At 47.6% G+C, this 13,789-nt stretch overlaps 1 protein-coding gene across 2 annotated transcripts in view; it reads left to right on the forward strand.

Annotated features, from left to right (window-relative positions):
• Positions 1 to 13,789, forward strand: part of LOC111973414 (rab effector MyRIP-like) — a 151,802-nt gene that overhangs the window by 83,724 nt on the left and 54,289 nt on the right. For both annotated transcript variants that reach the window (XM_024000781.2, XM_070446720.1), the window contains exon 3: positions 6,184 to 6,405. In XM_024000781.2, coding sequence (XP_023856549.1) covers positions 6,184 to 6,405 — 222 coding nt within the window. The remainder of the gene's footprint in view (positions 1 to 6,183; positions 6,406 to 13,789) is intronic.

Raw genomic sequence — 13,789 nt, forward strand, 5'->3', positions numbered from 1 at the left:
CTGCTCCGGGACTCTGTCATCATCTGCAGTCGAGATCCTCACCTTGTGAGGATTCTGTGATGATCTTGTGGAGGATCAGGCTCAGTTTATCCTTTGCACATGTCAGGGCCTTCTGCTTCTTCCAACTATAGGACAATGTGCCGCACACTCCTGTTGTCCGGGAAACCAGAGGTTCGTTTTGGACACTCCTTCTGAAAATAAATAATTAAAAAATTACATATTAAATCAATTATTCAATAGAAATAACATTGCATCTGCTGTAATTACAGCATGGGCAATGGACATTGTAATGACGTTGGCCTGTGGGTAACGTTTATGACCCCCCCCATAAATACCTTTCTCCCTTCCCTCTCTCTCTGACTCTACTGAAGGACTCTTGAATAGCCTTTGTTAAACATAGAGAGTCTGGGAACATTAAACAAGTGGGGAAAGGAACCATATTTCGGTAATAGAACCAGTTGAAAATATGCGTTGGTACTTAATGAAATTGATGTCAGTTCGGTGTCTAAGACAATTATGACTGATGACAGGACGACAAACTGTACCTGGGAAAGTCTACACATTCTAGTTATCAGATTCACATGGAATTGTTGAATTGCAATTTAAATGTTTGAATATGAAACTATTTGTGAAAAGATTAAATGTATTTTAGCTTCCAAATGAGAGAATTGGGTTTTCATAAGGTTAGAGCTCTGCTCAATCAGTGGCCCACCCCTGTGAAGAGACATGGGTTATAAACTATGAAACACACCCTTCTCTCCCTCCACTATATAAGCCCTTGACGAAAATGTAACCTTCTGTTCCAAGTACGCGAGGCCTGCAGCKTCTGAGTTAAAAGGGCAAATAACTTTCTGTTCRGGGTACATTAGGGCGACGGTCCGATGTCAGAAGGATTCAGATAATAACTATAGAACTAAGCCAACCTCAGCGTGAGCTTTGGTTGCGAATGGTATGAACTTTGAACTCTTATTCACTACAGAAGGGATACCTCCTAGCCGTTGAGTTAGCAGCGGCCGCTGTAAACGMGGGCTAGGAAAGGACGGACGACGTATCCAGTCTAACACACAGCGTCGATACTACAACGTATCCAATTTCCCACCAGTGACWTTCTTCCGAGGACAGGAAGATCTCTGTTGGCCAACACGGCCAGCATCTACGACCAACCTACCGAAGCGCAGCTCAGAGTAAATATTTATTGCATTTTCCTTTTCCAAATGGGCGGTAATTTAGAATGCATAAGATACTGTATTTACGATAGCACAGCTTCTCCCTTTGTTCCTCAGTCTTCCCGCTCTTTCACTCAAACCCAACCCCCTTTCCTTTGGGTAACCAGCCATGTCGGCTCCGTCCACCAGGGACGTTTTCTGTATGACATAATTTGCATTCTGTGTATATGTAATTCTGTGTGATTAGTTAGGTATTTATTAAATAAATAATTAAACCCAATTTTGTATTGCTGATTCAACTTGTTAGCCAGGGTTCGTGAAGAATTTACAACTTTCAGATGAGACTGAAATAAGGTGAGGATTAATTTTGACTGCTACTGATGTAAAATATTACTAGGTCTTTACGAGTTTATTCGGAAGATAACAGCTCTATAAACACTCTTTCGTGGTGCCCCGACTCTCTAGTTAATTACATTTACATGATTAGCTCAATCAGGTGATATTAATTACAGAGAAAGGATTTTACAGAATAGCATGTCATATCACTTAATCCGGCATAGGAAAAGACACTTCAACATGATTACAAATGTAATCCATCTATAGCTTTACATGCTACTGTTGTGATTAAGAGCGCTACGTTGCTTTAGAAAACGGGATCATTTATTGAGTAGGCTATTTGTTATTGAAAGAGAGGATATATTAATATATTGACTCCATAGGCTGTATCAACTACAAATAAAATCCATGTAATGTTTGGATATTGCACACACTTACAAATATAATAGATTTGCATAGCTGTATATATTCTGCTTAACGTATAAGAAGGATCAGGCGGTGTAGTCTGCTGTAACTAAACAGAGGAGATAAGGAATACAATAGTTATTCTGCATTTAATGTGACGTTATTTTTCTGCCGAGCTCTGTGTTATGGACGTTGAAACGTACCAATAGCAATGTGTAGCCCGTGTCCAAAACACCCTAGTCTTGTCCATTTGTTCAGCTCCAATGCTTTGACCATGTTTGATCCGCTGTCGGTAGTCATACATACTCGACGCGACTCTTTCATGCCCCAGGATGAAAGTGCCTCCCTCAGCCCAGTTGCAATTATCGTCTGGGGAAATAAGAGMCCTGAAGGCATTTGCTTTGCAGTTTCCAGTTGTCGTCAATGTAATGAATTGTGAGGCTAATGTATGGCTCTCGTATTTTGGGTCTAGAGTTCGAATCAACTTTCTGAAACCGTCTTTCTCCARAGTTTGAATCGGTTCCGTGTCTTTCGCTGTGTGATAGGTAWTTGCACTTGTTATCTCATTCCACTTGTTGCTCTTGTCCAGAGGGKGTACCACTAACGAATGATGCATTGAMTGATGGCGGAGTGCGGGTCTGGCTTGAAGATGTCTTGGGACTTGCTCCGGGGGTTTGCTGCACACATTCTGGTAGATTCTTCATATTCGCGCACATGTATGGTTTTCAGGTTGTGAAAAAAAAATTGCTGGTGTTTCCACCTTTGACGAGCGCAATGCGTCCACACAACTTACACAGTACTGTTTGTTGGTCGTGTATCTTAAAGCCAAACCAGTTTCAAACGGCAGAGGAGGTCCCCCCCCTTTTTTCCCGAACCAATTCTTCGTCGTCCTGCAAATCAACCTCACTAGGCTGTATCACTCGACATTTATTCATTTATCATGATATGCACGATATGGCAAAATCCATATCATGGCACAACGTCATACCAGTATTCACATTCATCTCAGGGGAAGCAGATAAAGGGCATTGTTGCCAAAATCCTGAAGTATCCCTTTAARCTGATGGGACACCAGGAGTTACAGGGCTCCCTGTCCTTGTTGTATTTGTGTGTATTACCGTGCTCATTTAGCCTATAGGCCTATCTGCACTGTTACCGAGCTATCACCCAGAGCTATCACCCAGAGCTATCACCCAGAGCTACAGCGCCTCACTAAAATGGGTCAAAATCGCTACCTGGGTCAAACACAGGCACACAAACACACACACTCATGCACACATACTCACACACACACACGGTTGGACCCCCACCCCTCCCATCGCAGGTTGCATTCACTATCTCTGCAGTACTGTTATGTGCTCTATACTACCTGGATTTAGAAGATCACGTTGCACTATGTGGCTTTTCCCTGGGGAGAAATAATTAATTAAATTATAGATCTCTGTGGATAGATACAAGTATCTGGATGGATATAAAAAGATGATGGAGGGTTGGTTTTGTGTGTGCGCGTAGATGTAGGATCAATAGAAGCTGTGTAAGAGTTACCCTGAGCACAGTAAATCCCGGAGGAGAGGAGATGTGTGTGAATAATTGACTCCAACCGTGAGTTAAACTCACCCTTTCTCTCACCTTTCTACTAGCCCCATAAGAATCTGGATAGTACACAGCCAGGTCGCACAAGATCCAAGGCGACATTTGGACTACCGACCAGGTACCCAGGACGTTGGGAGATTACTGCAAAACCAGCCACTAAGGGCAACAGTAAGCGCTATTACCATCAAGTGGGCTTGCGGTTTGTTGCTGGGGATGGGCGTAAGCCGCAAGTACCGACTCCGAGGTGTGCGTGTTCAATCAGTGCTAGGCACACTTTATTTAAACCATCTTGAAATGTTTCCCTAACCCTTACCTTAACTATTCTGAATGAATGCCTAAACTTAATGTTTTAACCCTATCCCAAACCTTATGGACAAACATTGGATATTCTGAAGTGAAACTGTGAGTGCTTGTTGCTAGGGCAACCACCCAGTGTTGTAGTCGAGTCACTAAGCCTAGAGTACGAGTCGAGTCCCAAGTCCTCTGTGCTCGAGTCCGAGTCGTGTCACGAGTCCCTCTGGCTGAAGTCCAAGTCCAAGTCACCAATGGTCGAGTCCCGAGTCCATCAATTTATAGTTGGTCTTATTATGCAATTGTTTCTAGTCCSCACCAGATGGCGGTATATCTCCAACTAATTTACTAATCATCACTATCTCAAGTTCTACTCAACCTGTTTTAAACTACTTAATTATTATATAAATTAATGGCAAGTCAGGCTCTCAGCTACTTTTTTGTAATCACCCACTAACATAAATAAAAAATGAAATAAAAAATAGATTATTGCATAGTGAAAACTAAAGGGAGACTTGTCAGAACCTGGCTATGGGATGCAGGGGGGAAAGTGGGAGGGAACAGCGAGAAAACAAATTCAAATACACAGACTACTTTCTATACTCAAGGGGTGAGAGAGACATATAGCTAGACTGTTGTTTMACTATWAAACTCAATACTAGTATTGTTTACAGTTTTGTACAGCAGTTTGTGTTTCCTAATGGTCGTTACGGGCAAGCAAGTGAGACGCTTCCGCGATGTGTAGCCTATGATCGGAGATGGAGTGGAGCCTGCCTGCCTGTCTGCTCACACTCATCGCTTGCTCCCCCGCAGCTCACCAGTTGATGTAGACTGTGTGTGTCCGGGTGTGGCTGGCCCTTCCCACTGATAAAGAACAGAACGCTTGCTGTTCTCCTAACCCAGTGCTGCTAATTTTCTCCTTATCATAGTCACGAGAAGGAGAATCCAAGTCACCAACAGTCAAGTCCCAAATCACGAAACTGCAACACTGTGACCACCACAGATACACAGAAAGCTACATTAGCAATCAATGCACATCCAGCCTACCGAAAGGTAATTGTGTAATTAACTAAGTATACCTGGAATAACCTGTGTGTATGGGCGCACGTCAGCCTCATTAGTGTACAGCAGGAGCATTGTCATTGAAGCCCTAGCCTCTATAATTGCTGCGTAATTGGATCACAGACTCYTCATTAACACTATTTGCCCAACGCCTGAGCGTGGCATTCAGTGTGTTTGTTTTTGCTTAAAGCTCCCCAGTGACCTTCAGCTGTATAACTGTTTAATATCGCCCTGTTTAATCATCARCATCATCATTATTACAATGGGGMTAGTCCTATAGCTTAATACACTGTGTCATTTAGGGGTTGTAGAGGGAGCATGATACATGGGCGACAAGAGAGGTAACACACGAGTCCCCTATTGCTGCTAGTTAACAGGGAAAGGAGTTCATCTGATGGGACACCATCAAATCAAATTGATTTATATAGCCCTTCGTACATCAGCTGATATCTCAAAGTGCTGTACAGAAACCCAGCCTAAAACCCCAAACAGCAAGCAATGCAGGTGTAGAAGCACGGTGGCTAGGAAAAACTCCCTAGAGTTTTTATAGTCGGGGAATATAGTCGGGGAACAGGGTTGTATTCATTCGTGCACACCGTAGCAAACCGTTTTGCAAGAGCTTCTTGTTGGACATATTTAGGTTGTCCCTCTCCGTTTCGGTCCGTTTTCTTCCGTCTGGTTTCTTGTGAATACGACCCAGGAGTCGGWGGTAGAGGGTCTCTTCAATCACCACAAGCTGAAAATGTACCTTTTTTTCCCGTCCTTGCTATTCATGTTATTTTGTTACTACATTATAATACATTCAATAACGCTGGCATAATGACAAATACTATCTAGTGCTAAGTGCAAATTCTGGTATTTAGAGGCTTTTGTTGGTAGCTGCATTGCAACCAGTCTGAGAATACGTCTAGTAAGGAACAATATGGTACAGGGAGGAAAGCAGTTACTAAGCCTGTAGATTGTCCTGTTCCATTAAGAGTTACAACTTTCAGACACAGGAGACGTGCACAGACACACACACACACACACTCAGTCATGCACACACACACCAAACACACGTGTGTAGCATGTTGTCGTTCTCAGTATCCCGTTGTCTTTGAGACAAGGGGTGACAGTCTCTCCGATTGGAAATGMCAGGCGCCACCTTAACACTCTCCGCCTTCCGTTTATTATCCCCCTTTTTAATTGTTCATTTGTTACGGCGTCCAATTATTCCGCCTCGGCTTCCTCTCTCCGCCGCCTCACATTCCACCTCTTCGCTCGCTAACTCCCTCCCTCTCTCTTCCCCCCTCCCACTCTCCCTCCTCCCTGTCTCTCTCCGTCGGGGCAGTGAGATGAAGCAGGAGCTGGCGGAGGAAGGCAGTAGATGCTCCATCCTCTCCAAGCAGCACCGCTTCAACGAGCACTGCTGTATCCGCTGCTGCTCTCCCTTCACCTTCCTGGTCAACCCCAAGCGCCCGTGTCTGGACTGCCAGTACAACATCTGCAAGACCTGCCGCACCTACAGCAAGCGGGACAAAGCCTGGCTCTGTACCGTCTGCCAGAAGACCAGGTCAGTCTACTACGGTCTGAATCCTGTCTATCTCACTGGAATGAATGAATGAATGAATGAATGAATGGATGGAGAGAGAGAGAGAGGGAGGGAGAGATGGGGACACCGGAGTGGGATGGGGAGACGAGGGGGAAAGACGGGAGGCGTGAGAGAGGGAGAGTAGAGGGGGGGGCGAGAGAGAGGCAGATAGCTGAGTTGGAGACCGGGGAGAGAGGGATGGAGGGAGAGAGAAAGGGCAGGGAGGGAAGAGTGAATGAGGTGGATACTATACTGCTGTTGCTGTTACTACAGTCTGTCAACGCTGACCAGAGTTAGTTAGGAGAGAAAGAGAGGGAGGGAGAAAGGGAAGAAGGGCAAAAAGGAGCCGGGAAGGAGGGGGAGTGAACAGCGCGTCATGCCGGTGTCGGAGAGAGCTCTCGGGATCGAGGGAAAGGACGGGGTGGGGGGGGGGAGTGAGAGAGGGAAGAAAGGTGTTTCTTGGATGCTGCAGACAGGTGTTGTCAGTGTATGTCCATGTTGTATGTGTACGGAGGAGAGACTTCCTGTGTGTGTGTGCGTGCTTGCCGTCGGAACACAGACAAACTCCGACGCCAACATGAAGCGAGACTAACCAGGCTTCACCGTATTGAGCTGCGTACAATGGGAGGATGATGACCTGAGCCGAGTACTACAGTGTGTTGTGTTATACGGGCTCTACTCTATACTAGGAGCTTGATGAAAACCTGAACACTGCTTTTCGTGGTGTGTGAACTGGGTGGGTGGAAAGCTGCTTGACTGAGTCTTCACCTAATTGTGTGTAGACTTCATATGATGTGTGTTTTGTGTCATGTCATAGTGTGTGTGTGAAAGGGGATATCTAGTCAGTCCCAGAACGAAAAGCATTCAACGGAAATGTGTCTCCCGCATTTAACCAACCCTTTTGCAGTTCAGGAGGGGTGCAGGGGGCGCCTAATCGAACTCGTCCGCTCCAGCATCACACTGTGTGTTGTGTGTGTGTGTGTGTGTGGTGTGTGTGTGTGTGTGTGTCAGCCTTCTGGGTGGCTTTTAGATACAATGGATCGGAATGACATCTAAGGATGTTCCGCTCGTTTCTTACCACCTGACCCTCCTGACCATGGAAAACTAATGTGGTTCCCACCAACATCGTACCTGTTCCTATTGACATGATAATCACGTGTGTGTGTTTGTGTGTGTTGATGATGCGAAGCATTGCCACAAGGCGTTGGTATAGAATTAAGACACGTTTAGCCTCCAAACTGGTGTTTTACGAGACAAAACGTATTTTTTTTTCTATCCACAGATGGAGTTGGTTGGTCTCTTTTCCTCTCACTCTCTCGCTGTCTGTTTCCTCGCTTACCCCCCCTCTCTTTACTCCCCTTGTCACTCCCTCCTTCCTCCTTTCACCTCTTCCTCCGCGCCATGCTTTTATCTCCCTCTCATCCCGATTCTCTCCAACCCCCCTCCCTCTCTCCTCCATTCCCCATCTCTCTCGCACCCACCCTCTAGTCTAAACCCCTCCCTCCATCCCACATTATTTTTTCACCCCCCCCCCTTTCTCTCCCTCCTTCCCCTCCCCCTCTCTCCCACCCCTCCCCTCTCGTTCCTCCACCCCCCCTCCATCCATCTTCCCATCTCTTTCCACCCTCCCTCTTCTCTCCCTCATCCCCATCTCTCTCCACCCCCCCTCCCTCTCTGTCCCTCCACCCCTATCTCTCTCATCCCCCTCCTCCACCTCCCCTCTTTCTCTCTCCATCCCCTCTCTCTCTCTCCACCCCTCCCCCTCCCTCTCTCCCACCCCCCTCCCTCTCTCTCTCTCTCCATGTCCCCTCTCCCCTATCTCTCTCCATCCCTATCTCTCTCCATCCCCTATCTCTCGCCATCCCCATGATCTCTCTCCCCCTCCCTCTCTCCCAATCCCTCTCCCTCTCTCCCGATCCCTCCCTCTCTCTCTCTCCCTCATCCTTCCTCTCCCTGATACTACCCTAAGGCAAAGGGCTGTAGCTCTCTCCAACTTGTTAGTGAGATGAGTAGAGGCTTTGATGCGTCCAGCTCTTTTAATACGCTCATTACTGTTCAGAGTCACTGATGTAAATGATACTAAATGCTATCATAATATCAACAACCATCACGATGGGATGTATATAAAGACTCCACTTTTCATGACCGCATAAGACGGCCTCCATCCCAAATGGCACCCTYTTCCCTGTATAGTGCACTCCTTCTGACCAGGGCCCATAGGCATGTTCTTAAACCGTGTGTCRGCACTAAACACGCACGCGAATCAGAGCATCGATTCGATTACGGTCAATCCAATTGCTTGTGTAGCTTAAGCGATTTTTGCCGCCGTGCAATTTCAAAGATCAAAGCCYCACTGTGCTTTCTTTCTCTGCTCGCAGTACTTACCGTTAGTCTAGCACGGGTGTGAACATTTAGGATGTGGATATTTCTCACACACTCTTGACAGCAGTCGATGTAGCTATCGTTCGGTATCTATCCTTTCCATTATCTTCAACAAGGACAAGAGCGTCCATCGTTCCCCACTGTCTGGTGAATTATCACACTGATATACTACAGTCAACTGTAACAAACTACTACCATAAATAAATCCACTACTATTTCATCACCTTGCCTGATATCAGGCCATCAGWTCTGGGTTTTTGGCGGTTGGCTAGTGACTGCCGCTGTGGGCTGCTTATATTTCTCCTCCCCATTAGCGCGGTACTGTGGTGTATCGCTGGAGGTGTTGGACAGACTGTATGTGTGGAACAGCCTGTCCGTGTGGCTGGCTGTCTTCTGGACTGCACGTCAGCCGCTCCCACAGCCTCACAGAAAGAAGAACGGTGTATGAAATGGAGCTCTGCCAAACTGTTTCAGGGCTTCAAAATGTTAGGGCTTTTGTAATTTGAAAACCCACATTGCAGTATTTACACAGTAGCTATTTCTCTCCTGTTAAAATCAATTCATAATGTGGTTTGAGTTATCAAAACATACTGGTTGATTTACACCAAATTATGATTTTGCATCGCTTCAAAAGCATGATCTGTACACAGTTTCTGCTCGTCCTACAGGTATGTGCATCAGAATAATACCCAGACTTCATTTTGGCTGCAATTGTCTTCACCAGGGTCGTATTCCTTGGTGCACACCGTAGCAAAACMTTTTTTCAACGGAAAACCGAAACAAGTGTTTCATATTGGACAGGTTCAGATAGTTCCTCCCATGTTTCACTCRGTTTTCTTAGGGKTCCSGAGTAGCGCAGCGYTCTAAGGCACTGCACCTCAGGGTTAGCGGCGTCACTACAGACACCCTGGTTCGAATCCAGGCTGTGTCGCAACCGGCCGTGATTGGGAGTCCCATAGGGCGGCGCACAATTGGCCCAGCGTCGTCCGGGTTTGGCCGGTGTAGGCCGTCATTGTAAATACGATTTTGTTCTTAACTGACTTGCCTGTTAAATAAAGGTGCCGTTCTTTCGTTTGGTGCCGAATAACTACGACCCAGGTAGAGATGTACTGTAGCTGAGCCATAGATGGTGTCAGGCAGGTATGTGTGCTAACGGGGTGAGCCAGGTAATCTAATCAGATTGATGCTAGCCTCTTCTCCTGTGGATCTTCACTGTAGTGACAGGCCCGTCACACTATCTGCCTGTAAGTCCCTGAACTCACACACACTAGTATACGCACACGTACTCACACACACACACACACATACACACACCACACACACACACAACACACACACACACACCACACCACACACAACCACATATGCTACCGCCTCATTGAGCAGGTGCATTGAGCGTCCCAAGCGTGACCATGTCTAGTCTGGTTTATATTGAACCATGCGGGTCCATCCTCGGTTCATACGCACGCACGCACGAACACACACACACACACACAGACACGGTGGTTGACTGGCCAGAGAAGTTTCTGTCTTTGTAATGAGAAATACAGACACACGTCCTCACTGTCTGGGAAGCCTTTTCCTCCCTAGAGTCACAGACACACAGACTTCTACTGAAAATGGCAGAGAGAGAGAGAGAGAGAGCGAGAGAGAGATGTAGAAAGAGAGAGAGAGGCTGGTGTCATGACAGCGAGTGATGCAAAGCCACAAACTGCCTCCCCGTTCTCCAGCAGAGCAGACACTGGCGAATGGATATGAAATCCTCTTTGTATTTTCCCCCCCCCTCCCTCTGAATTTGCCGCGTGCTGCTCTCCCCACATCCATCTGTGCGATGAAGTCACCGCTCTCTCCACATTTGCATTTGACCCGCGTCGCCCGCTCTCAATCGGACTAGATGGACCCACTCTGCGTCACTCTGAAGAGTAGACTGCGCTGAATGGAGAGTGTGGGTTTAGGGGGGGGGGGGTGTACAAAGACATTTCTGAATATTGTCATTAGGATATGGATTGCGTGATGTCGCCCTAATGCAGCCATGCAGATGTATGTGCGTGGAAGAGATGCATRATGGGGTCTACCGTAGCGTGCAGACATGCACGCGCATCTTTGCGATGAGCGAACGAGCCGCCGATGTGATTTGGTTTAATCTAACGGAGAAGGACATCCTCGGAGACTAACGGAAGTTGACAGACCTGGCTACTTCCGAAGTTGCKCCCTCTTCCCTACGTGTAGTGCACTGCTTGTCAAAAGTAGTGCGCGAAATGGCGAACGGGGTGCCATTTGGGAGACAAGCAGGCGGTCTAGCTTGTTGAGAGCAGACTCTCTCCGCTCAAGTGTAATCATGTCCTTCTCCGCAGCCCCAGCATCGTCCCCAGTACCCATCTTTAAGGCCACATTTTTTCCCCCGTATAGCTGTGTTAAATGATGTCTGGGCGGGGGGGGGGAGTAGATAACAGACTGTTCATCGCCTGGGTGTGTGTGTGTGTGTGCATGTTTTGTGTGGGTGTATTCAAGTGTGTATGTTGTACTGACCTGAGCAGTTGCAGTCTTTCTATCTATTGAGATGGAAGCAGAGCGAGGGGTGGGGGGGTAGGGAGATGTGGCATTGTGCTGTGAGCTGGGGGTAGGTTCAGAGACTCACTCTATTTCCTTTCCCAGGAAGCTTTTAGTCAATTGAAACGGTTCGGGCCAATTGCAGAGTGGAGCTGAACACTATACCTGCAGCCTCAGTCCACTTGAGTTAGAGCAGTAATTATCTCCTCCTCTCTCTCTCTCTCCCTTTCCCGTTCCTCATCTCTCTCGCTTTCTCACTCTCTCTCTATTTCCTCAGCTTTCTCTTGCTCGCGCTCTTTCCTCATCTCTCGCCATCTCCCTCTTTCCTCATCTCTTTCTCTCGCTGTCGTCCTCCCTCTTTATCACCGCCTCTCCCTAGGCTCCTCTCCTTCACAGACTCTCCCTGTCTGACACGGTAGCCATTGACCAGAGAAGACGGTGGAGTTGCCAGCGCTCGTTTAGGACACAGTTAACAGCCCGTCCTTCAGAAATGGAAACTGCCTAGTTCACAGACCTTGTAACGTTTTGATTTGAGTTCGTGCAGGAGCTTCCTCAAAACTGATTACGGCTGATCGCTCTAGCCGAGAGACAATCTTCCTGTGTGTGTGTGTGTGTGAGTCAGGTGTATACGTGTGCGTGCTCTCTGTCCTCCCTGCAGTTCTCGTGACTGTCGCTCCGTTGGCCCCATGTGTTCTATCAGAGTCTCTCTGTAGGGGCTCAGGTGTGTGTCAGGAGCAGGTGATAACCCGCTGCTGTTACTACTGCCAGCCAAACAGGCATCCATCCGCTCTGGCAGGTGCCAAGCCAGTGTGTGTGTGTGTCTGTGTGTGTTGTTTTTGGGTTTGCAGTGTGTCCGCGCTGTGTGTGGTTGTCACCTTGCAGAGATGCCTGACTCATTGTTGTGGGATAATATAGTGGTGCCATGGTTTCTCTGTCAGTCTGCAGGCCTCCCTGGTGTCTGTGTGTGTGTGACAGAGTGGAACCCAGAGAGTCAAGCCTCTGCCACTCACGGCTGTGGCCCCAACTCCATTGTGGCTCCTGTTGTGCCGCCGGTTTCACCAAATCAGCATGGCGAGTCAGGAAACCCGAGTCAGTCAACATCGTGTCTGCACTTGTGCTGTGTGCTCCGACGCCCGTTGTGTGTCCTCAGGTGACTTCAGTTGTATTAGTTCTGCACAGTGAATTAGGACTGGCTGCCATATTGGAGCTCTKCACGTGAAAGGGCACTTTCAGATGGGTCAGTCTGTGCTGCGGCTGGGCCTCCCTGTTCACACACAGGCGATAGGGAATCTCGTGATTCTTAAATCAGTTTACGGGATACCAGGACGACCGCTAAGGCCTTGTTGTGTTATGGGTTAATGGGAAATGATTTTAACTTGTTTTGCCTCTCAGTTAAACAAGTACAATTTCTACACTCAAAAGCAACTGTGTAGAGTATTCCCGAGGTTGTGGATTCTGCTCGTCACAAGTCCTTAGTGGGAGACCTATGGAAACACAATTTTACCAGAATAATACTTGTGATTACACCCCAAAAAAGACAGGAAGGGGACATAGTCCTTCTGGAAAAACTGCATAAATGTGCTCCCAGCCCACGTATAGTATTGGCCTTCCAGTTTGCTTTATATGTGATCTGTACTAGTGTTGGCATCAGAGTCTTTTGGTCTCTCTCCAACCCCAGAGTGCTGTATCTCATATCCTGCTGCCGTGCTGATCGGCCCGCTGAAGTCTGTCTCCAGGTGATTCAACCGAGCTGTGATTGGCAGATCAATGGCTCGGCTCTCCACCTCTTCTCCTGCTCCTCTTGTTTTTACACTGGGAGGTCTTTGATACGACTTGTGCAATTACTCCTCTCTCTCAWGTAGTCTCATCGCGCTCTCTCTCTTTCATTTGTGTTCTCGCTTTCTCTCTCTCTCTCTCCCTCTCTCTCATATTCCTCTCTGATAAATAGCAAGCAGGGAGGGAATCCTGAGGTGCTGCTGGGTTAGAAATATCTCTCTCACTCTCGCTCCTTTTTTGTCCCTCCCTCCCTCCCTCCCGCCCTCCCTCCCTCCCTCCCTCCCTCCCTGGCTCGTTCAGCACTCTTCCTGAGGGCAAGGCGGTTCCATCTGATCCTGTGCCACAGCGTGCTCTCCTGCGCACAACCCAAAATGAGATATTGACACCTCGGCATTCATATTCACCACGCATTCCCTCCCTTCTGCCCCGAGAGACCCCTTTGAAGAAGGAGAGAGCCAGGGAGAGTAGAGAGAGAGCTGGAGGGGGTAGGGAGAGAGAGGTAAAGATAAGGAACGAGAGAGTGGGTTGGAGAGGGAGTGAGGGAGACAGAGGAGGGTAAAGGCAGGAGTTGATCCCCTTCCAATGCAAACGTTTCCATAATTGCATAAATCCCMTCCCTCGTCACCACAATGCAGCAGTTATATTAGAATAGGATAAT

This window comes from Salvelinus sp. IW2-2015, linkage group LG14, assembly GCF_002910315.2.
Source record: "Salvelinus sp. IW2-2015 linkage group LG14, ASM291031v2, whole genome shotgun sequence".
Classification (NCBI taxonomy): Eukaryota; Metazoa; Chordata; class Actinopteri; order Salmoniformes; family Salmonidae; genus Salvelinus; species Salvelinus sp. IW2-2015.